The following is a 23,170-nucleotide window of genomic DNA, read 5'->3' on the forward strand; positions in this document are numbered from 1 at the left end:
GTCTCTTATGATTCATCCTTCAGCAACGTGAAAGGTATCTTGACAATGGTCCCAATTAAGGTCGGAGAATATGTCAAATCTAAACGGTTCAACGAAGGATGAAAATATTTCTTGCACAATAGAGACTGCTAAGATCATCATCGCCGCACACCTTTTGGTGTGTCCTCGTTTGAGTCATTGTACACACAGTCCAATTCGGACGATGTCCATCGTGCTTTGTCGTCTCTCTGAAGCCACAGAATAGGGTGTGTACCGTGTGTTGTATGTGTGTTTTCTGCTTGTTTCCGTTCGATGTTTTCTTCTCCAACGCCAATTTGCACCATACAAAAGCTCAACCGAGAGAGGCGAAGAAGCGAACGCGAAAGTTGAGAGCGAGCTACAGTCATACATATGTTCAACCTTCAAGTCCTGAAAATAAACACTCTAACGGAAACACTGACCGTACGCATAAATTATCTCACGACGATTTGTAGGTGCGGCGGCGGCGGTGTTTGGCATATCGACGACGACGACGCTTCAATGGGTCGGAATCAGGTGACGGAGTCGCGTGAATCAACTGCTGGAATAAAAGTGCACTCGACGGACATCATGATGATGGTGATTGATAATCACCACTCGGGCGTTGTTACTTCCCGGCGGCATCGGCTTCGGCATGGTCAGAGCTAAATGGTGTCTTGTAGATGTGGAAGGTGGCTTTTGCTGTTGTACATAATGGAGGCTTCATGGAGGCGGTGTGTCGTCTGTTATCGACGCCGTCTGCGTTAGAAAGTTGATTTGGGGCAGTGTATCAGGGTAGAAACCGATGAAACACAATTTCATTCGCGGGAAGATGCAGGAAATTGATGAATTAACTTCCTGAAAATGAGAAACAGATTCGTTTATAGGCTATTAATTAGTTAAATATCAGACCACCTCCTTTCAGTTTGTTATCAAAAATGGCAATTTTGGAGTTCCTGAAGAAATGGTTTGTTATTCAATACGATTATTCGCCTCAATATAATCGATTAATCGTCAGATTATCAATTTACACTTTGATCGCCTCGTCACCCAGATTTGGGTGACGGGTGTATTTCCTGGGAGGCCCCGTCAGCCAGATGTAGGTGACACTTCGTTCGTTCAAATTGAATAGGATTTTTAAACAGAATTTGATAGAAAAGGCACTTAAATGTGAATATGGGTTATGTAGAATAATAAAAAACCCAAAATATAAAAATATAATATATTATACTATACTTTTAAACGGTTTTATTTAGCACTAGCTGACCCGGCAAACTTCGTCCTGCCCAAAATTTGTTTTATTTGTTATCTTACTATGAGCAAGTTCATGAGTCCAATCGCAGAACTGTTCATTGATTGATCTTCTGATCGACCCCGTTGAATTTACTTTTTACTATAAAATTCATAGTATTTCTAACAAAACTCATCATAATAATATTAGATTATTTTCAGACACAATTCTCGTTCAAGATTTTTCAACCACTTGCAAATAACATGTTTCTCCGTTACATGGAATAAATGTTTTATACAGAAAATATGATAGAATAAAGACAGCCCTAAATCGGACAATTCCTTCCTCGAGTTCTGCTCTTATCAACACATTCGGCGATACTTTTCTATTGGTATAGATAGAAGAAGACATAGGAGTGCGTTCCATCACATTAAAATCCATTTCCACTTGTCACCATGTAATTGGTTAATTTGTTGAAATGTTGGAATTTAATTTTCCGAATTTTCCCTTTTTCCTTCAGAGTTTTCCGAAAATTTTCAATTGTCATGTTTGGTTGAAATATTTTTGGTTGAAATTTTAATATTAACACTAAACCTACCACGAGGAGTCAAATGACCCATTTTAAACTTTTTGTCAAGATTTTCTTGCAAATTACATTTTCACAACCTCATTTGCCTACACTACTTTTCTTAAAATATACACCTAATGTATTTTTCAGTGTTTACTCCTCTATTGTTATTTTTTTTACTGATAAAAATATTTAACTGCCCTAACTACCGCAACGGGTCATTTGACCCGTGTCAACATTCATTTGATATCAGAATGATTTGTATGTGTGGTTCTGATACAAAAGCATTGCATCACACATTTTTGCTATTGTTTTACATATTTTGTTGTATTTGTGAATGAATGAATGATTAGAATTCATTGTATTGCTGACTATCCCAGCGAGCTCACAGTAGCCATTCCATGCCAAACTGATATACTCGTTCTCAGATTTTCGTAAAAAATGGTATATTTGTTCTTTATTGCAAACAATAAGACCTGTATATTTTTATTTTTTCGTTACGGTGACTATTTCCGTTTTAGGGTGGTCCGAAAAATCCCTTTTTTCCCTTTTTTCCCTTTTTTCCTGAAATGACTTTTTTCAAAAATGCATTATTTTTTAACTACTCAACCGATTCTAATGATCGACATATCATATTAAAGCCAATCACCTCTTCTTTTTAGTAAAAATACTTTAGTTGCAGAAAATTTAAAATTTGTTTCTGTTATTATTGATTGTATTTGTTTTTTATGGTTTTCATGGTCTCGAGACCAAGGGCGCTATGGTTTTTTTTATATTTTTCCTAGAAAACTGAGGATTTCTTACATAAAATATCTCTAAATCAGAGATGTGTTCTTTTTCGTTTTTAAGTTTTTATTTTTCAAATTTAACGGATGATTCAAAAACCATTTTTCATTTATATCCCAAAAATATTTTTTTTCAAAAAATCATAACTTTTTAACTACTGTACTGATTCAGATGATTGACATACTTTAGCTAGTTTTCTTTGAAAAAATATCAAACCAGCGATATTTATACGATGTCGACATACAAACTAACGATTCTAGTTGCATAGATCCAGTATGGTCGCATAAAAATATTGACCGAAGACTACAAACATGTTAACTTTGAAAAATCATAACATAAAAACAAAAAAGACACATCTCTGATTTTTCAATATGTGTAATAAATCCTCAGTTTAAAAAAAAAAATTATAAAAAATATATAACGTCCTTGATCCCGAAACCATGTAAACTATATAAAACAGATACAATCAATAATCACAAAATTCATTTTTTTTCGCAAATGTAATGGTTTCCCAAAGAAATCTAGCTCATTGGTTTTAATTTGATATATCGATCATCTAAATGGGTCTAGTATTTTAAAAATTATGAATTTTTGAAAAAAGTCATTTTAGGAACAAAAAGTGAAAAAAAGATGATTTTTCGGATCACCCTAAAACGGAAATGGTCACCCTAACAAAAAAATAAAAAAAATACCGGTCTTATTGTTTGCGATAAAGAACAAATCTACCACTTTTCACGAAAATCTGAGAACCACTATATCGGTTTTGCAATGAATGGCGCTATTTTTCGTGTCAAAAATTGTAATTTCATTATTTTGCTAATAATATCGAAATCGAAATATACAAGACAAAAATGGTATGCCACGTTTCTCAACAAAATAATATAAATCGAGTCATTGTTCACTAACTATCCTCAAAGGGTCACTTGACCCGCTATGGTAGGAATAGGTATACATGAAACATCGGTAGGTTTAGTGTTAATTGTCAATAATATTTTAATATTTTTATGGGACCTCTTCTCCATTCCAGAGACCACCATAGAAACATTTCTCATACCCAAAAACCCTCACATCCCAAATTGTGCTTGATAAGTTCTCGAGATATGCAGAAGTTTGTGTTTGTGTGCCCCCTGTAATTTGTGTTTCATTTGTGAGGCAAACACCACCTTCCTCCCTAAACGGTTTAAATTCATGAAAACTGGATGAATTTCCTTCTTCCTATACATTTGTTCTGCCGATTTGTGTGCTAACCCTACCCGTATTTCGAATACTTATAACTCGAACATTTCTCAACAGATCGGAAAGATGTTTGCATCAATTGATAGGAAATATTTCTACGCGTCTATCACAATTAATAAAATGTTATTTTTCATATGATGAACTCTTGAATAACTGTAAAAAAATGTCAATCGTTATCTAAACGCCCTAACTGCCAAGTTTTGATTTGCCCGATTTACGGTTTCCCCAACACATCTTCTTCTTCTTCAATGGCACTAACGTTCCTAGAGGAACTTCGCCGTCTCAGCGTAGTATTACTTGCGTCTTTTTTTATTAGTAGTTAGTTGAGATTTCTATGCCAAATAACACGCATTGAATGCATTCTGCTCTAGAATGCAAGTCGGAGGAAATTTCTTTGACGAAAAATTCCCCCGACCAGAATGGGAATCGAACCCGAACACCCGGCATGTTAGTTATGACGCTAACCACTCGGCCACGGGAGCACTTCCCCAACACATGTACCTGTGAAAATCCGCTTGGCAAATATACATGCAAGTAGAGGGTATTTTTGTGCCCACCGAGCTGTGTTTCCTTAACACGGACTTCAAAATCAATGTGCCGGGGGGGGATCCGTTATACCAAAACATGCAAGTCGGGGGTATTTTTTTTCTTACTGAACTGTGTTTCCCTAACACGGACTTCAAAATTAATGTGCCTGGGGGAATCCGCTTTGCAAATACATGCAAGTCGAGAATATTTTTTGGTGTTGAGTACTTTTGTACTCGCTTGTTGTGCAGGCCGGAATGTTTCCCTAAAACGTACTTTTAAACTGAGAAGCCTGGGAAAATCGCCATTTCAGATACTAGAGGTGAAGGAATTTTCGCGGTTCGAGAGCTACGTAAACATGAGATGTGCAATAATTGCAGAGGGAAATGTACAATACAATGATCGTTTGACAATTCTTTCGTTCAGATATTTTGGTAATCGTAGGCATCATATCAAAAAAACGTAACGTAAAAGGACGTTCATTTATTTGTAACGAAGAATAATATTCGAGGTGGTAAACAAGTGGATTGCATAAAATAATTGCGTAGTTCTACGTCGAAAATATGCAGTCGTGTCCTAGATACAACCCCTTACAATTTTTTTTAATCGGCACTCTGGGACTTAGTTTTTTTTGGAATACGAAACGAAAAGTATGGTAAAAACGAAAACGAAACGAAAAGTATGGTTTAGATTGCTGTGTGTTAATAAAAATAGTTATCTCGATGTTTCATTCCGAACTTGCTACGAAATGTTGTATTGCACGATAATATACCCTATGCAAAATATTAGCTCATTAGGACTTAATTTATTGGTGTCACAAACGTTTTTTTGAAAAACTGAAAATCACCGATTTTGTTTTGCCAAAAAAATTTTTTTTGGCGCTTCGTCATTTTTCTACCTGAAAAATCGATTTTTGACATTTTTTTAGATAACTGTGAATCTCGACATGTCATGCAATTTTAAGACATTTGGCATCAATTTTTTTCAAAACCCTAATTTCCGATGATTTTTCTCCTTTCAAAAAACTCCATTTTTAACGTCTGCGACACCCGTGAATGGAGTGCGAATGAGCTAATATTTTACATAAGGTATATTATCGTGCAAATCAACATCTCGTAGCAAGTTCCGAATGAAAAATCGAGATAACAATTTTATTGGCACCTTAAACTATACTTTTCGTTTCGTATTCCAAAAAACAAACTAAGCCCAGAGTGCCGACTTTTGACAACACAATTTTATCGAGATGACACTAGATCTCGACGTTTCATGCCATTTTGAGACATTTGGCATCAACAAATTTTTTGTCGAAAACCCCGATTTCCTTGGGTGATTTTTCGATTTTCAAAAAACTCAAACTTTGACCGCTTTGCACCACTCTCCCTTAAGTCCGATTGAGCTGATATTTTGTATAGTGTGCTTTTTCGAGGTGGTAAACATTTTGTATAGGGTAACTTTTTAAAATTTTAGGGTCGATTTTTTCCCATACATTCATTGGCACCCTACTATATATAGATTTCAAAAAGTCAGAAATATATTTTTCGTTCGTTTTTGAGATACTTTATAATGTTTTTTTTTTGTTAATTCCGACGAATGTACTCATTTTCGAAAAAAAATGTTGCTTTTGAAATTAAAATAAATAAAGCAATATCTTTGAAAAAATATTGTTGTTAAGGTTTTTGATGTGTCAAGATTAAAGAGACCCCGTAGCTTTTTATATGATTCTAAAAAAGATGGAACCTTTAACATAGCATTTAAAAAATCAACGATGTATAAATATACAAGGTTTGAGAAAAACATGGGCAATGTTTTTCGGTAGTTCATTTTTTAATTGAAATTGCTGTGTCCCAACTTATTTTAAAGTTTATTTTGATTATTTTGATTTAATTTATGATGTAAATAGAGTTTACAACCGGAATTATTTCGTGACGAGCTTATTCATCATTCCAAAATGCAAAATACCGAGTGTGATTCTCTTGCTACTCGATTGTGATGCGATGTGATTTGTTCGAATATTGGATGAATAATAAGTATGATGTCCTCTGAAAATCATCCTCTATCTCCATCTAGTTTATCCAAGAAATATGCGTCATCCGATTCGTCGCGGCCTTAACATCTGCGAAAAAACAAAATTTTATGTAGACGTACGATTATTCATCCACGCATAAATCTTTCTGTTTGGAGTTTGTAGGTGTGATTCTGGGGATTGAACTAAGGGGTGTCTTCTTTCTGGAATGAACTTGACCCAACTACTATCCAACCATGTTTTTCGAAGATCGTCAAGATCGTTTGATCGTTTTTTGAGAAACATAAATCGTTGCACTATCAGCGACAAGTGCTCTTGTGTTATATTAGGATACATTAGAATCATGACCCATTTGGGGTAGTCACTGAATAGTCAATAGTTCCTTTCATTTGTAGAGACTTTATTTTTCTTTCATTTCATTTGGTGACAACATTAATCAAATTCAATTGTTGGTACTTCAATTGAATATAGTTAAACTAACGAACCTTTCGTGAAGAACGTGAAATATCCTTCAAAGACGATAGTTTAAATCTTAATCATACGATGCATACCCCCATAACTTGTGCCTCTGAGATAGACAATAATTTGTAGTGGACATTGAACGAAAGAACCTGATCTGATCTAAGTTGATATCGGCTGCGTGATCGAAAAAAAGTGAAAAAAAAAAACCGAACAACACGTGAATAACCTTCACATTTACATCCCATCTTCAGAGCAGCAAACACTGCAAACATCAATCCGAGAAGCATGCTTCAAACATTCAAGTGCAACACGAACGTGATCAGCTTTCGACCGCAAGTGCATTGTCGCGCTTGCAAGACCCAGTATTAAGCGCAGGTGCAGCAGCATTACTTTCAAAAGCCGAATGTGAGACATAATTGGCTACCGCCGCTGCCACTTTCGAACGTGCACCGGTTTACAATTACACAGCGCTCGCCAACATGTGATCAATTGGAGATATGAAATCGACATAAACACGGGTGGTGAAAACAAAAGTGCGGTTGTGTCTGGTTGGTGGGGGACTGGGGACCGCGGGGTGCATCCGTTTATACACAGTGAGGTGAGAACAAATTATGACATCAACAACAGCGAGCACCGGCTCGTCTGTTTCAACGTGTAGCAGCGGCACCGAGCGCCGTGACGTATCAAACGGCCAGAACGATGATGGTGGTCAACTCGCCAGCTGCCACAACTCTTCCTCTGATGCGTCGTTGCTAGGCGTAGCCAAGCTGTCGTCATCCGGTGATGATGAGGATGTGTATAATACACTTTTCACCAAGAAGTTATCTGCCGCTTGTTACCTCAACAGCACACTTCTCGCCGGAGCCGATGACTACCGGGGAGGAATACTGAATGGGACGACGGCAGGGTCGATCACAACCACAACCACTACCCCTTCAATATCGAACCGTCCCAGCGAGGCAAGCTATGGCTTCCAGAACACCTATGCTGTGCTAGAGCGACAGCTTGCCAGCAAAGCGTCGACAGCCCGCCAACTTCACAAGTTCCTAAAGTACAACGAGTTCTACAAAACGCCAGTATTCTGCGACACGTCGCCGCATTATAGTGCAAATTATGTAAGAAGTATTACTAGCGAGGGGAGTGAATCTCTTCCCTCGAGGCGTTTATTAGTGGCGGACGAGGACGAAAATGAAAAACCGAGCTTCCTTGAGCTGGAGCTGGAAGCCTCCAGCAGGCTGCGGAAGCTCCGTGAGCAGATCGGTGGAAGCCTGCAGTCGATCGATAGTGTCGCCACATCGGAAGGTGGCGGTAAGCTCGAGACGCCTCTGATAGAGGCCTTGTATGGAGTCAACGTAGAGGATTTGAAACGTGCCGGCACCGAACGGATTCATCCAAATCCGAATGTGTTTCTGGGAGCCGAAGAAGACGACAAGAGTAGCCAGGCCGGAGAGTACCCGGAGTACATCTACCACGTAGCAAAGGGCAACGATGGCCGGATGTATCTTAAGGTTGTGCGCAGTTTGCTGCTGGATAAAGGTAAATGAAATGAATATGTGATACCGCAAAGACCACAACGATCCATTATTATGTCCCGTTTATTATACAGCAATTCTAAATGAAATCGTCCTAAAAATGCAGATTTTAAAAACTTGTATTTTTGATTCCAATGAAAGTGTGTATTCCGTTTTTCACAGCAATTGGGAATTTTTTGACTCAAGCGTAACTTTTGAAAAGGGCGTATCGATTTTAGTAAGAGAAATCTTTGATTATTTATATCTCAAAAACTATGAGTCGTACCGAAATAGTGTCTTAGAAAGAGTTATAGAGTATTGATGGTTGAATATGAAAAAAATGTACAATGAGAAAAAAAATTAGTACTCTTTTTTTATTCACAAAATAAAAATTCAATTTGCAATATCCAAAATACATATTTTTAATTTTTTTTTAATTTTTTCATACAAAATAGTAGTCATGCAGATAATTTAAAAAATGGGCCCAAGATGGTAAAACTATTTTTGACGAACTTTGTGGAACATCGAATTTTTAAGAATTTTCAAATCATCGAATTTTTGTATATTTTTTTTTAAATCGTTTATTTTTACAGGCTCAGTTACTTAAGTTTAAAGAAGCCGAATTCTTAAATATAATTTTAAAACTATATATATATATATATATATATATATATATATATAAACAATTTTCTTACATCTATGGTTAGTAAGGTGGAAACCCGATTACTCGCGGTGTACTCGAGTTTAGGAGGGTGACATATTTTTAGGAGAAGGATGGGATATAAGGAAATTGTAACAATGTTGATGAACACTCAATTTATAAATCTATTCGTATATCTATAGTGTATTTACATTTCAACTTATTCTACTATTTATAGCAAGGGGACGAATTACCCGCAAAGGAAGGAAAGGAGGGTATAAGGATGTAGGGGCAATCACACACGAAGATCTATAGCTTTAAGGAAAACATATATATGGGACATGTAATCAAGGTCTAACCGAGCCAACACATCTCTCACCGGCACATTGGGCTGTCTTCCTCGGGCCCGAAGGGAGTTTTTTAAATTCGATCTGACGACCAGATACACCTCGCACGACCAAACAATGTGCTCGATGTCGTGATAACCTTGGCCACAAACGCAGAGATTGCTGCTGGCAAGATTGAAACGGAAGAGTAGTGCATCTAACGAACAGTGATTGGACATGAGTCGGGAGAAGGTGCGAATACAGTCCCGACTCAAGTCCAGACTTTTGAACCACGGTTTGAGGCTAACCTTAGGGATAATCGAGTGAAACCACCGGCCCAATTCATCTTCATTCCACTTGCGTTGCCAGTTAGCGATGGTATTTTTGCGGACTAAAGAATAAAATTCATTGAAGGCGATTTGACGCTGATAAATATCGCCTTCAATTGCACCTACCTTTGCTAATAAGTCAGCCCTCTCATTACGCGGAATGGAGCAATGTGAAGGGACCCAGATAAAGGTAATGACATAACAGCGTCTGGATAAAGCACTCAAAATTTCTCGTATTCTCTCAAGGAAGTACGGCGAGTGCTTTTCCGGCCTCACTGAACGGATAGCTTCGACAGAGCTAAGACTATCCGTTACAATGTAATAGTGTTCAACAGGTCGTGAGGCGACGCTGTCCAGCGCCCAATGAATTGCTGCCAATTCAGCAATATACACTGAGCAAGGATTCTGAAGACTGTGTGAGGTGCTAAAAAATTCGTTGAACACTCCAAATCCTGTGGACTCGTTTATAGTGGACCCATCAGTAAAGTACATATTATCACAATTGATACCCCCATACTTTTCATCGAAGATCGTTGGAGCGATCCTCGATCGTTGGTAATCTGAATATCCATGGATATCTTGCTTCATGGACAGATCAAAATGCACAGAGGAATTGATGTAGTCAGGGAAAAAAACACGGTTGGGAATATACGAAGAAGGATCAACCTGCATGGAGATGAATTCATGATATGAACTCATGAATCCGGAGTGAAAATTTAGCTCGATCAGCTGCTCAAAATTTCCGATCACCAATGGGTTCATGACCTTACACCGGATGAGGAACCGAAGAGATAATAAATTGAAGCGATCTTTTAGTGGGAGTAGGCCTGCCAAAACCTCGAGACTCATGGTATGCGTTGAGGGCATACATCCCAACGCGATACGGAGACAAAGATACTGAATTCGCTCGAGTTTAATGAGGTGTGTTTTGGCAGCTGATTGAAAACAGAAACTGCCATACTCCATCACTGAGAGAATAGTTGTTCGATACAACATTATAAGATCTTCTGGGTGAGCTCCCCACCAGGTGCCGGTAATTGTACGGAGAAAGTTTATTCTTTGTTGGCATTTTTTACTCAGATACCTAATATGGGCCCCCCAAGTACATTTGGAGTCGAACCAGACCCCAAGATACTTGAATGACATAGCATGAGTGATCGGTTTACCCAAAAGTTGAAGCTTTGGTTTTGCTGGTCTATGCTTCCTAGAAAAAACCACCATCTCTGTTTTCTCCGTGGAGAATTCGATCCCTAGCCCAATTTGGTTGAAAAATTGTTCAAAGTATCTTGTAAGGGTCCTTGCAGGTCGGATTCGTTTGATCCTACGACAGATACCACTCCATCATCTGCAAGTTGTCTTAGGCTGCAATTTTGTGTAAGGCAATTGTCGATGTCGCTTACATAGAAGTTGTACAAAAGGGGGCTTAAACATGAGCCCTGGGGGAGGCCCATGTAAGAGACCCGACTTACTGCCGAATCTCCGTGAGAAAAGTTCAAATGTTTCTCACAAAGCAAGTTATATAACATATTATTCAATAGAGGCGGCAGACCCCGAGAGTGTAATTTGTCCGACAAAACCTCTATTGAAACAGAATCGAAGGCCCCCTTTATGTCCAAGAATACTGAAGCCATTTGTTTTTTTTCGGCGTTAGCCATTTGAATTTCTGAAGAAAGCAACGCAAGACAATCATTCGTTCCCTTGCCCCTGCGGAACCCATATTGTGTATCTGAGAGTAGGCCATTCGTTTCAACCCATCGATCAAGGCGAAACAAGATCATTTTCTCCAACAATTTCCGTATACAAGACAGCATTGCTATTGGGCGGTACGAATTGAAGTCGGACGCGGGTTTTCCGGGTTTTTGAATAGCTATAACTCGTACTTGTCTCCAATCATCTGGAACAATATTATTCTCCAGAAACCGATTGAATAAATTCAACAAGCGATGTTTCGCCACATCAGGGAGGTTTTTCAGCAAGTTGAACTTAATTCTATCCGATCCCGGAGCAGAATTGTTACATGAGAGCAGAGCAAGAGAGAATTCTACCATCGAAAACTCGGAATCAAGATCGCACCTACCTTGTGGTATATCTCGAACAATTTTTTGCACAGGAGCGGAATCAGGACAAACCTTCCGTGCAAAATTAAAAATCCATCGATGTGAATATTCTTCGCTTTCATTCGTTGAAGAGCGATTTCTCATGTTTCGAGCCATAATTTTTTCATTGACGTTTCTCGTGACAAACCTCCCACGAAATTTCGCCAATAAGCACGTTTTTTCCCTTTGATTAAGTTTTTAAATTGATCTTCAAGGGCTAAATACGTTTGAAAATTTTCAGGGGTTCCACGTTTCCGAAAAGCTTTAAATGCATTCGATTTTTCTACATAAAGCTTGGAACATTGGCTATCCCACCATAGATTGGGAGGCCTTCGGGAAATGGTGGAACCTGAGATGGGTTTCGTTTGAGCGCTAACCGCGCTGTCATAGATCAAACGAGAAAGGAAGTTATACTCCTCCAATGGAGATAAGCCATCTCTGGATAATTTTTGTATGTTAACAATCATTTTTAGCCACAAATTATGAATCCTGATGTGATTTAAAACAAAAAAAGGTTATTATCAATCTCCTTCTAAATGTAGCCATTCTCGAAATATTTTAAAAAATATTCCTAATTTATTGTCTTTTTTATAGTAAATAATCCCTTTTAATATGTTTGTCGTGTTATACCGTCATGTTGATGAAATTTAATGAATTTGCTTATAATTTCCAACAACTTTTCCAAATACATCATCATGGTTCATTTTTTGACTCAGGCGTAACTTTTGAAAAGGGCGTATCGATTCGAGTAAGAGAAATCTTTGATAATTTTTATCTCAAAAAATATGAGTCGTACCGAAATAGTGTGTTAGAAAGAGTTATAGAGTATTGTTGGCTTAATTTGAAAAAAATATACACTTAGAAAAAAATAGTACTCTTTTTTTGTATTCACTAAATAAAATTTTAATTTGCGATATCAAAAAATATGTATTTTTTTATATTTTTTAAATTTTTTTCATATAAAATAAAAGTCATGTAGAAAATTTAAAAAATGGGCCCAAGATGGTAAAACTATTTTTGACGAACTTTGTGGAACATCGAATTTGTAGGAATTTTCGAAACTTCGAGTTTTTGTATGTTAGCAGTCATTTTTAATCACAAATTATGAATCCTGATGTTATTTAAAACAAAAAAGGTTATTATCAATCTCCTTCTAAATGCAACCATTCTCGAGATATTTAAAAAAAAATATTTGTAACTAGCTGTACCCTGCCACGCTTTGCTGTGGCACATTGTAGTTGCATGGTTAAGTTGAATTTTTCATTTTTTATGTTGTAACAACAATCCTAGATGTGTTTGGTTGTTTTGTATATTGTATCACAGTTTGAGCTCAATCGGTTCCGTACTTTTCGAGTTTTTGACGCGTACACAAACGAACAGAACACTTATATATATATATATATATATACAGAGGGAAATCGATAAATTTTAAATCACTTCCAAACACAATTTCAGTTCATAATTTTGTCAAACACGTGGAAAAAAGATGTTTCCATCACATAGAACACATATTCTTTGCTGAATAGTCGATTTTCATTAGAAGCTCAATTTCAGAAACGCACTCTGGTCATATATAAAATCATTTTTCTTTCAATTTTCCAATTTTTTATGCCGTAACAACATTCCTTGAAGTGTATTGTATATTATGTCCAACTGTCGGTTCCGTACTTTTCGAGTTTTTGACGCGTACACAAACGAACAGAACATTTTTATGTATATAGAGATTTATTGTCTTTTTAATAGTAAATAGGCCCTTTAAATATGTTTGTCGTGTTATACCATCATGTTCATGAGATTTTATGAAATCGCTTATAATTTCCAACAACTTTTCCAAATACATCGTTATGGTAAAGACATATGTGTAGGAGTTACGTTACGAAACATTCGAAGACATGTGGGTTAATACAAAACGTAGCGAAACTGAAAAATCTTTTTTATCTTAATACAAACATCAATCAATCAAAAAAATTGTTGGAAATTATAAGAAAATTCATTAAATTTCATGAACATGACGGTATAACACGACAAACATATTAAAAGAGATTATTTACTATAAAAAAGATTATAAATTAGAAATATTTTTTTAAATATCTAACCACCCTAATCATAACCTTTTAAATAACCTAATAACCTTTTAATAATAACTAATAACCTTTTAATAATAACCTTTTTTGTTTTAAATCGCATCAGGATTCATAATTTTTGGCTAAAACTGATTGTTAACATACAAAAATTCGAAGTTTCGAAAAATCCCAAAAATTCGATGTTCCACAAAGTTCGTCAAAAATAGTTTTACCATCTTGGGCCCATTTTTTAAATTTTCAGCATGACTTCTATTTTGTATGAAAAAATTTAAAAAAAATTTAAAAATATGTATTTTGGATATTGCAAATTGAATTTTTATTTTGTAAATAAAAAAGAGAGTACTATTTTTTTTTCTCAGTGTACATTTTTTTCATATTTAACCATCAATACTCTATAACTCTGAAAGGGAAATCTATTTTTACGCGATTCTCTCGAAATTACAATTTAATACGCAATTTGCTCGAAATTACGCGATTTTTCGACGTGTTTTTTTCCAATCGCGTAAAAAAGGGATTCAGTATACTTTCATTTGAAGGAAGTGTAACAGATGCTCATCGATCACATGGAGAAGGTGATCCAGTGTGTGTTATAGATCGTTTAAAAGTAATGATTCGATGTCAATGATAAAACTGCGCTTAGATCAGCCGGGAAATTCAAAGACAAGAAATCGGTGACATTATTACTTGCAATTCCAGGTGTTTTAGGAGAATTCGAGTAGATTTGTTCTAGATTGTATGATTGATGATTGATGGGGAGTCCACCAACGATTTCCACCAAGAATAGTGCTGTTGTTGTTGTTGATGTGTTATCGCTCAGGGAATTTCTGACGTATCCAGAGATGTTGGAGAAACTCCTTGGTTCCTCACCTCCTCTGTATGGTGAATCCGATACATATGACACAGCTTCCAAAGGTCGTCTTCATCCATATTATATGCAAATCATATCCGCTTTTAACTTATGATTGAAGTATTTCTGGGTACTTTGAACAACGTACAGTTTCGTCCGCCACTTCTGTGCCCATTTATCTTCAATCGACTTGGTCACCCAATTCTTTAATTCGTTCGCGTTAGCGTAGAACCCCGCTCGTTGACCTGCGCTAGCAAGATGGTCTGCTTTTTGGTTTCCAGGAATTCAGGAGTGACCACTCCATCATCCACAAAACAATGATATTAGGGACGAGTTTTTTTTAATAACTGAGTGTATCTCTCCGATTTTAGTGCGGCCACATCGTTGGTTAAGTTGGTTAACACGACGATTGTGTGACACGACGACGACAACGACCGCGGACGCAGCTGCCCATTCTGCCGAAAATTCCTTGCACTTGTTCGGAAGGTGGCAGCAGAAGGTCTGAACCTGATACACTGCACCCTACTTTACCTTTTGCGAGTGTGCATAGCTGGTCTTCAGCAGATCCACAACGGTTTTCTGGATGACTATGGTGTTCGAACTAGCCTTGCAGTGTTTTAACCGTTCCATCTGTAGTTCCTTGCTCTGGAAACAGTGACACCTGGATACTAGCGGGGGGTTCTGGCCAATAGTTTCGTGGAGAAGGAGGTTTACCTTGGCAAGGAGGCTCCCTTCCGATTCGATCCTGCTGTATTATCAACGCTGCTCTCACAGACTGATGATTTTGGGTGGTTACCGAGCTTATTTCGATTTTCTTTTATACTCACCAACGCCCGTTGCGTTGGGTTGGATCCTGGGTTCCCGCAAGCGTCCTTCCTGCCGGTGTTCTGCAGTCTGACGTCCTTCCTACTGGTGTGAATAGTGTATTGGTGGATGTCATATTTTACGTCAGTGATAAGTTCAACTTGCCTTGTTTGGGATCTATGACGCTTCTGCGTCCGATGCCTAAATATTAATTGCACTCATCGCATACGCTCTGTTTACTTCTCTTCTTTCCGGTGGGTTATCGCTATCCGGAGGAGTTTATTATATTTTCCTACATGTTCATGATAGAGCGTGGTCAAATTACACGCTCTATGGCTATGCAATGAATCACGCTTTGGATGGCTGTCGTGCGAGAGATCAGCCATAGCTGATGATAAAATGGATGTCGGCATGGTTTTCAATTCTCTCATGGTCTTGACAATCAGCTACATCTCCGTTTTTGCCACGAATTATTGGTGTGGATCCTCCGTTTGAGGTTCACCCAAAAAATTTCTATCGGTGGCTGCTAGGGAGGGTTAGCGTTACAATGTTTATCTTCAGCCGGTCCAGCGATCTCTAGGCATTATATGTCGGGGTGTGCTCCCGTGGCCGAGTGGTTAGCGTCCTACCGTATCATGCCGGGAATTCGGGTTCAATTCCCATTCTGGCCGGGGGATTTTTCGCCAAATATCTTCCGACTTGCACTGTGGTCACGTGGGTTCTAGAGGTTGCCACTCCAGAATACATTCAAGGCGTATTTTTCGGCTATCACAGCATTTCAGAATGCTTTGAAACTCTAGAAATAAATACAGAAGAATGTTCAATTATTATTGATGAATCTATCGACTTCATAATCATAAAAACTTAAGCTATTGGTGTTCGTATTTTTGATGAAAAGAAGTTTCAGGTGAACGGTACTTTCTATAGATCTATTAAGATGCCCAACGTGGATCACAAATCAACTTACAAAGCGTTTTTTCGTGTATTTATTCATAATGTGATGGATCAAAAACTACTCGCGCTATGTAACCGACATCATCATTAGGGTTATAATTATACCCGTAGATATGAGTAATAAATAAATAAAATAAATGAATTTTTTTTATTACGAACAATTCATCTTGTCACGGCTTCAGTCACCGATTTTTTCAGACCAAAAACACAGATTTTATTATGGCAACCTGTTTACAACGCATGAAATCATTTGATTCAATCATACATCAGTACTCAACATCTGACGGTATGGAAGCCGATGCGGAACCTCTTTTTTCATCGAGTCTCCACTTCAACGATTTTCCTCACAGACATGACTTTGGGTAAAACCTCTGTTGGCTGCCTACAGGCTGAAGTGTGAATGGTTTACAAATATTTTATTTTATTTAATAACAGCGAAACCTATTTATGATTTCTGCTTTGCTGTGCTTCGACGCGTCACTGCAAGTTCTGCACTTAGCATACTTTGTACATATTCTGAGAATGCATTCTGAAGCAAATGATTATTGCGTTGCTTCCTTTATCTTTCTTTCCCTCGGATGCACGATGGTTAACTACGATTCTTATCGTAATGATATGGATATACAGGGCGTTAGATTGCCCAGTGCAATTATTTTAAGGCGTGATAAAGGGTCATATTCAATATAAAAATATATAGGAGGTTGTGTCCAAGATACGACCGCATTGTCAACAATACAATAGAACTACGCTGTTATTTTATATAAGTCGCTTGTTTATACGTTCGGATATTATTCTATAATGCTGTGAAATTTTCGAAACAACTGCTTAGTAGAATAATCTCTGAAATGTTTCTTTCATTGTAGAATCAGTTGACGATAATTGATTGATGATTCATTCTTGCCCTCGCAAAACAATACACTAGCTGATCGAATGTCGCAATTTACTTTATGTCAATGCATTGAAAATTTACCTCGAACGCTATTCCGGTGGCCTTTTTCGCAATTGATATAGACTCGGCTACAGTCGATTACATACATGTTACACCAGCACCATTATTCCACATCTCATAACTACATCAATATATCTTTGGCACCGCACGGAAACAACAACAATGACAACACTTGCAAGTATCAAATATCATGCTACATGTTATTTAGTATTGTTATTTAGAATCGCACCTCTAAGCATCGTTCGTACAACGTAAACCAAGCGCCAAACAAGCGTTCACCATAGCATGCGAACAGAGCCATACATTGATGGCTTGAAACTACTAGGAATATAAACACTTTTCATCATTTTGCGCTATTCTCAAAAGAAACGCCTCTGTTAATATTACTGGCATCAAAAAAAGTTCCATTAATTTCTCATGCTCGAGAGAAGCGCAGCTGTCACCCTTAGTGGAGGAAATTTTGCTTCTGGCAAGCGAAACCTAATCACATACAAAATTCCAGAACGACATTTACTTTCTTGGTGACTAAACAAGCGGAATAAACTCTTTTTGTTAATATCAACAACATCGAAAACAGTAGCAATGCTTCATTATGATCAATATTAGCGCAAATGCAATCCTAGTTGCAGGCAGTTTTGCGACTGGAAGGCGAACCTAAATAACTTATAACATTCCAGTAATGAAAGTCTTACTTGCTTGATATTCCCCAAATATTTTTTTGGAGCACAACCTTAACGCCTGCTTCGCCATAATGTCAGTTTCATGCATTGATGAATTCTCAAAGGTATCAAAGAAGCCCTCATGATGACGGAAAACAAACAATGTTAACTGCTTGGAAAAAGACTGAGTTATGCCACACAGCTTGTACTCTGCTGTAACACCCATCGATGCGAATCCGCTGATGAATTTGTCAAGAGCGACCGCCTTCACCACCAGCGAGAGGAGCTTGATTTTGGTTGCTGCCTGGGTAACGGCGTTTACATTTTTGACCGACTCGCCGAAATCGCCTACTTCGCTGTTGTTCGATGCGGTGTCACACTCGCGAAGACTCGGTTCAGTGCGAGCGCTTTTTTCACTTTTCACGCTTGCATCATTAGACGACGCTTGCCTCGAAATTTAATTGCCCCTGGCAATGCGTTCGTTTTTTGCAGGGCTCGAGCCTGCCTTCCTCTTCTTCTTGCTCATCACACTCCAATTTATGACGCGGGAAGAAAAACTCACGATACGAATAACGAATAACGAACAGAAAAAGCAAACGACGATGTCCAAGTTGGATTACCACTGGTGGGGTCCAATCTTAGATCGAAGTGCAGCGAAAGCAAAGTGAACTGGATTGCTCAACAGTCCGATGCCGAATGAAAGTTTGCCTCAGCGAGATCCACTGTTTATACTCTAGGCAAGTATTCCCCTTCATTCTTCTACTTTTCCTTTGTTCCCGGAGACTTTAAATCCTACGAGTTCCCCTTCGTTGGTCGTCGATAAGTTGCTCGTTATTGACAGCTCTGTTCGGGAAAGCACACAAATGGACAGAACAAAGGTATGAGAAAATGAAAACGCATAAAGTTTTCATGAATTTTAACCATTTACAAACCAGGGGATTCTAATGTATAGCATATTAAACAAATCTTAGGGGAACTCCGATTCGTTTAGTATGTAAATTTCCAAAATCCGTTCACGGCAGAAATAGTTATTAACGTTAACTTTATTTAAAAAAAAACGTGACTTGTTTTCTGATTTGGCACCCTTAATGAAAGACGTAGTTCTACGTCAAAAATCGTTCGATGCATATGATCAAATCTCAACTATGACAAAGTTATTGAACTCTTTTGAGTCCAAAATGTTTGCCCTTATCTGATTCTAATTCAAAAACTACGTTACTTGATTATATTCATATATATTGAATGATTTGAAAGATGGAAGAACGCATGCATTTTGGGAAGAAAATTTAGAAAAAACCCCAAAAACTAGGCTGACCAAATAGTTCAAGGATGAAAACGTTGCACATAACACATAAAAGAAACCAAAAAGACATACTTTTTTTTGCAGTATTTTATTGAGTGAATTAAACCAATCAATCAAGCCTTCTTAGTCGTGTCTGTTTTATTCTCTACTATGAAGGAATATTTAGATGCTGGAGACACTTTGCGAAGGAGATTATGATTTTTGGAATAGTTATCATAAAATATGTCAAATTCCAGATCAAAATTTTTAAACAGAACTATGATCTGAAATGTGATTTTCAAAGCGTAATCGTAATCTATATAAACAGGGAGTTTTTTTTAAAATAATGCTATTGTTATATCTGGTCATTCAGTATTCTTGTCTAGAAATTTGAAAAAAAAAATTTCTTCATATTTTTGTAGTTTAGGCATTCAAGAATATACCCTAGAAAGGACTTATCGAAAATCCTATTATTTACCGAGTTGGAGCCATTCTGGTGATGCGATATCTAACCTGATACGGCCATAACAATGAACTTCAAACGCGTTTTTCTCGAACTAGTTTTTTCAAACTGGCGTACACGATATCTCAAATTCTATTGAGCCGAATCATGAAGAAGTTAGATGAATACAATCTGCAGGCATCTCTCTATCGCATGAACCTCTAAAAAACGATATTTTTAAAAATGTTTTATTTTTAAAAAATCTGGAAACGTAAGAAAAAACATTTTACACCGCATTTTGTTTTTCAAACAGCCGCCATTTTGTCAGAAAATATGTTTTTGACTTGTCCGAGGTTCATGCGATAGCGGCATCTTTACTGATTCAGAATCTGTTCGATTTTCTTGTTTCAGATAACCAGAAGGGCTGGAATCGTGTACGCCATGGCACAACTTTTTTTTAAACCCTCTCTCTTCATCAGCTCTTCACTATTCTAGTTATGAATAGTTTTTCTCCGTTCAATTTTTGTTTTTTTTTTGTAACAAGATAGATTAACAAATAATGGTATAATAGATAGTAAAAATATTCTTTGTTTTATTTTTACGTAGCTCGAATAAACGTCCGAAATTCGTGTCTCTGTTTCTGTTAGACCTGCCTCTTATTTTTCAATGTATCGCAGTATCGTAAAAGTTTCCACAGTTTTTAGGAATTCAGTTTTTTGTATTTTACTTGAATCAACTAGTTTTGACGTAGGACTATGTTTCTCAGTAAGTTTTATGAAATATTTTCAACGTTAATAACTATTTTTGTTTCAGTCGGATGATGATAATTTGCATACCAACCAGATACATTTTTCTAAGATTTGGTATGTTATATATTACAATTCCCTAATTCGTAAATGGTTTGAATCGGGGGTTTTCAGATGTTTATCTCGACGGAACACTTTTTATAACCCAAAAATTTTTGACGGATCACTCGTTTTTTTTATCAATAAAAAATATTTTTGCAAACTTTACACTTCTGTGTCGAAAAAGGCTGTTCCACCCAAACCATTTTTTCGATGATACTCTTCTAGAAAACGTTATTGAAAACTGTCCAACAAATGCTGCAACTGCATTCTTAAAGTTATCTACGGAAACGAAAACAAATACTGTTTGGTTTAGAGCTCTATTTCGGTTGCGCCTAGCAGTTACACGACGTATGACCCATAGTGAACGAGGTACATTTATCATCTCTACTTGCCTAGTGAAATTAATTAAAAATAATATTCCAAATAGGGTTTCCATATGGGAGCACTTGCGATAGCTTCGCTAAGTACCAAGTGCTCCACCGAGCACTGTTTGAAAACCCCTGGTTCAAATTAACAAAAATTGGAAGCACACCCATATTCCCATGCATTTATTCTGTGCATTTTTGTCCCTAACCAACCGTGCTACCTATACCGAGGAACGAGTGTAGATATAAGCTATAATTTTTATCTGCCACTGCCAGTAAGGTATGCGTAGGTCGCTCGTCCGAAATGCAAATGCAGCGTTCGTTCGTACGGACACAGTGGGGAGAGGAGATATTGCAAATTAACCCCTCCCGTTTATAACTTATGAAACGTCAGTCTCTCATAATATTGATGCCTTTTGATGCCGACTGGCATAATCACGCCCTTTCAATTATTGAGTTGATATATTTTTGTAAAGATGATTCTCGGTGGCAGCTCTTACTCGTTCCACTTTTTCAGGTGTTCCACAATTCCGTCCAATTGAGCTTCCTGTGGCGATCTCACAAATCGACAACGTTACAATCGCTTCAGTCATATGGTATTCTGAGCAGGAAATGTTATAATGTCGACTGAAGTTTCGCTGTTTCGCAACCACTGACCGATTGTTTTTATAAAAGGCGCGGATGAAATTATTATAGTGATTGAAAATGGGATCTCAAGACAAACACAGCGAAATCTCGTGCAAGACTAGGTACGAATGGAATTTGTAGTTCAAAGAATATACAGTAAAAGAAAATCAATGAATAAACCCAGCCATTCAGGACTTCAACTTTAACATAACGTAATTACCGAGTCAACAAGTAAATTACAATAAATTGACTCATGATGAAAATTTGCCTAATATTATCCTAGTGAAACATATAGCCTGATTATTCGATAAACATTAGTAGTTTTCTGCAAGCGTCTGAATTGGCGGACTATTTACTTACGAATAATTAGTGAATTTCACGCCAATCTACCACTATTTCCAGTATTCTACATTCTTCAGTTTTGAATCGCACAACGCAACAGCTGCCACTTTCATTTATCTCACGTTAATTTGATAGCACCAAATAAGAACAGTCCCAAGTCCGGTTTCTCAATTCTCCGTAAAAAAAATCAAAAAGAAACCTCTCGCTCTCGGCCTCAGTTATTCCCATAAATCTTCCCACAAGCAAGCCCCCAAAAATGCAGATAATCACGAAGGAACTTCCGTTGTCGCTCCCCTCTTGGCCATGGGAAGGCGACCGAATGCCAATGCTCTAGAGGCGGCGGCACCGTTTTCCGTCATCCGCCTGCAGTCAAACAGAACAAGTTGACCGGAAAAAAAACTGCTCCTCTTTCGCCACTCTAATCCGTGGGATATATTTATGAGCTGGACCTCTTGGAATCAAACGAATCACACCCCACTTCTCAGGGCTGTTAATCGAAGATTTATTGAACCCCGGGAGTCAACGATGGGAAATGGTGGCGCTATTTTTGAGTGTGAAAGTAGTAATATGCTTGCAACACACTGCTGAGCGAATGCAGTTTTTATGAGACATGATGATGATCTAGAAAAAAATATGAGGTGGAATTCTACCGGATGAGAGTATTGAATGGGCTTAGCGTTTTTCATATAAGGAAATGCTTTGATTGATTTGTTTGTATTAACTTTTGTATTTTTTCTTCTCTTTTCAGGTGAGTAACCAAATATGTCACACGTTCCTCTATTATTATTCTAAACATGATTTCGACTCATGGCAAAGATTGTAAGTATTGCGTAATGCATCGCATGCATCCCGTTTGCTCGATTTTTTTTCAATAATTCGTTTCGATTCAAAGCTATCTCAGCTCTTTGGCAGTGGACGAGTCTTCTTATCGAACGGTACGCTTGCGGAGTTCGTTTAATGTCACTCTGTTGTTGACGGAAGTCGTTGACATTGGAGAAGTGAAGCTGACGGTAAAATTAAAGTGACACATGTTATCTTCCAGTGTTCCTATGCGTGTTCGTTTTGACGCCAGACTGTTATGTTTTCATGCGTCTCTTCCCGAGTCATGCGACGTTTTGTGCGATTATGTAAACCATCGTTCGTGGAATTGATTGCCTTCATACGACGAGCGATTTTTTTCATTATCACGACCAATAACCTGATAAACTTGTGTTATGCAATACCTTCATTGAACACA

General features: G+C 37.5%; 1 protein-coding gene across 2 annotated transcripts in view; it reads left to right on the forward strand.

Annotated features, from left to right (window-relative positions):
* The window catches only part of LOC129779888 (trafficking kinesin-binding protein milt), a 298,718-nt gene that overhangs the window by 156,947 nt on the left and 118,601 nt on the right, over positions 1-23,170 (forward strand). The window contains exon 2 of one of the 2 annotated variants that reach the window (XM_055787632.1): positions 7,080-8,364. The exons of the other annotated variant lie outside the window; for it this stretch is intronic. Coding sequence (XP_055643607.1) covers positions 7,440-8,364 — 925 coding nt within the window. The 5' untranslated portion in view covers positions 7,080-7,439. The remainder of the gene's footprint in view (positions 1-7,079; positions 8,365-23,170) is intronic. 2 annotated transcript variants of the gene reach the window in all.

Source organism: Toxorhynchites rutilus, chromosome 3, assembly GCF_029784135.1.
Source record: "Toxorhynchites rutilus septentrionalis strain SRP chromosome 3, ASM2978413v1, whole genome shotgun sequence".
Lineage (NCBI taxonomy): Eukaryota > Metazoa > Arthropoda > Insecta > Diptera > Culicidae > Toxorhynchites > Toxorhynchites rutilus.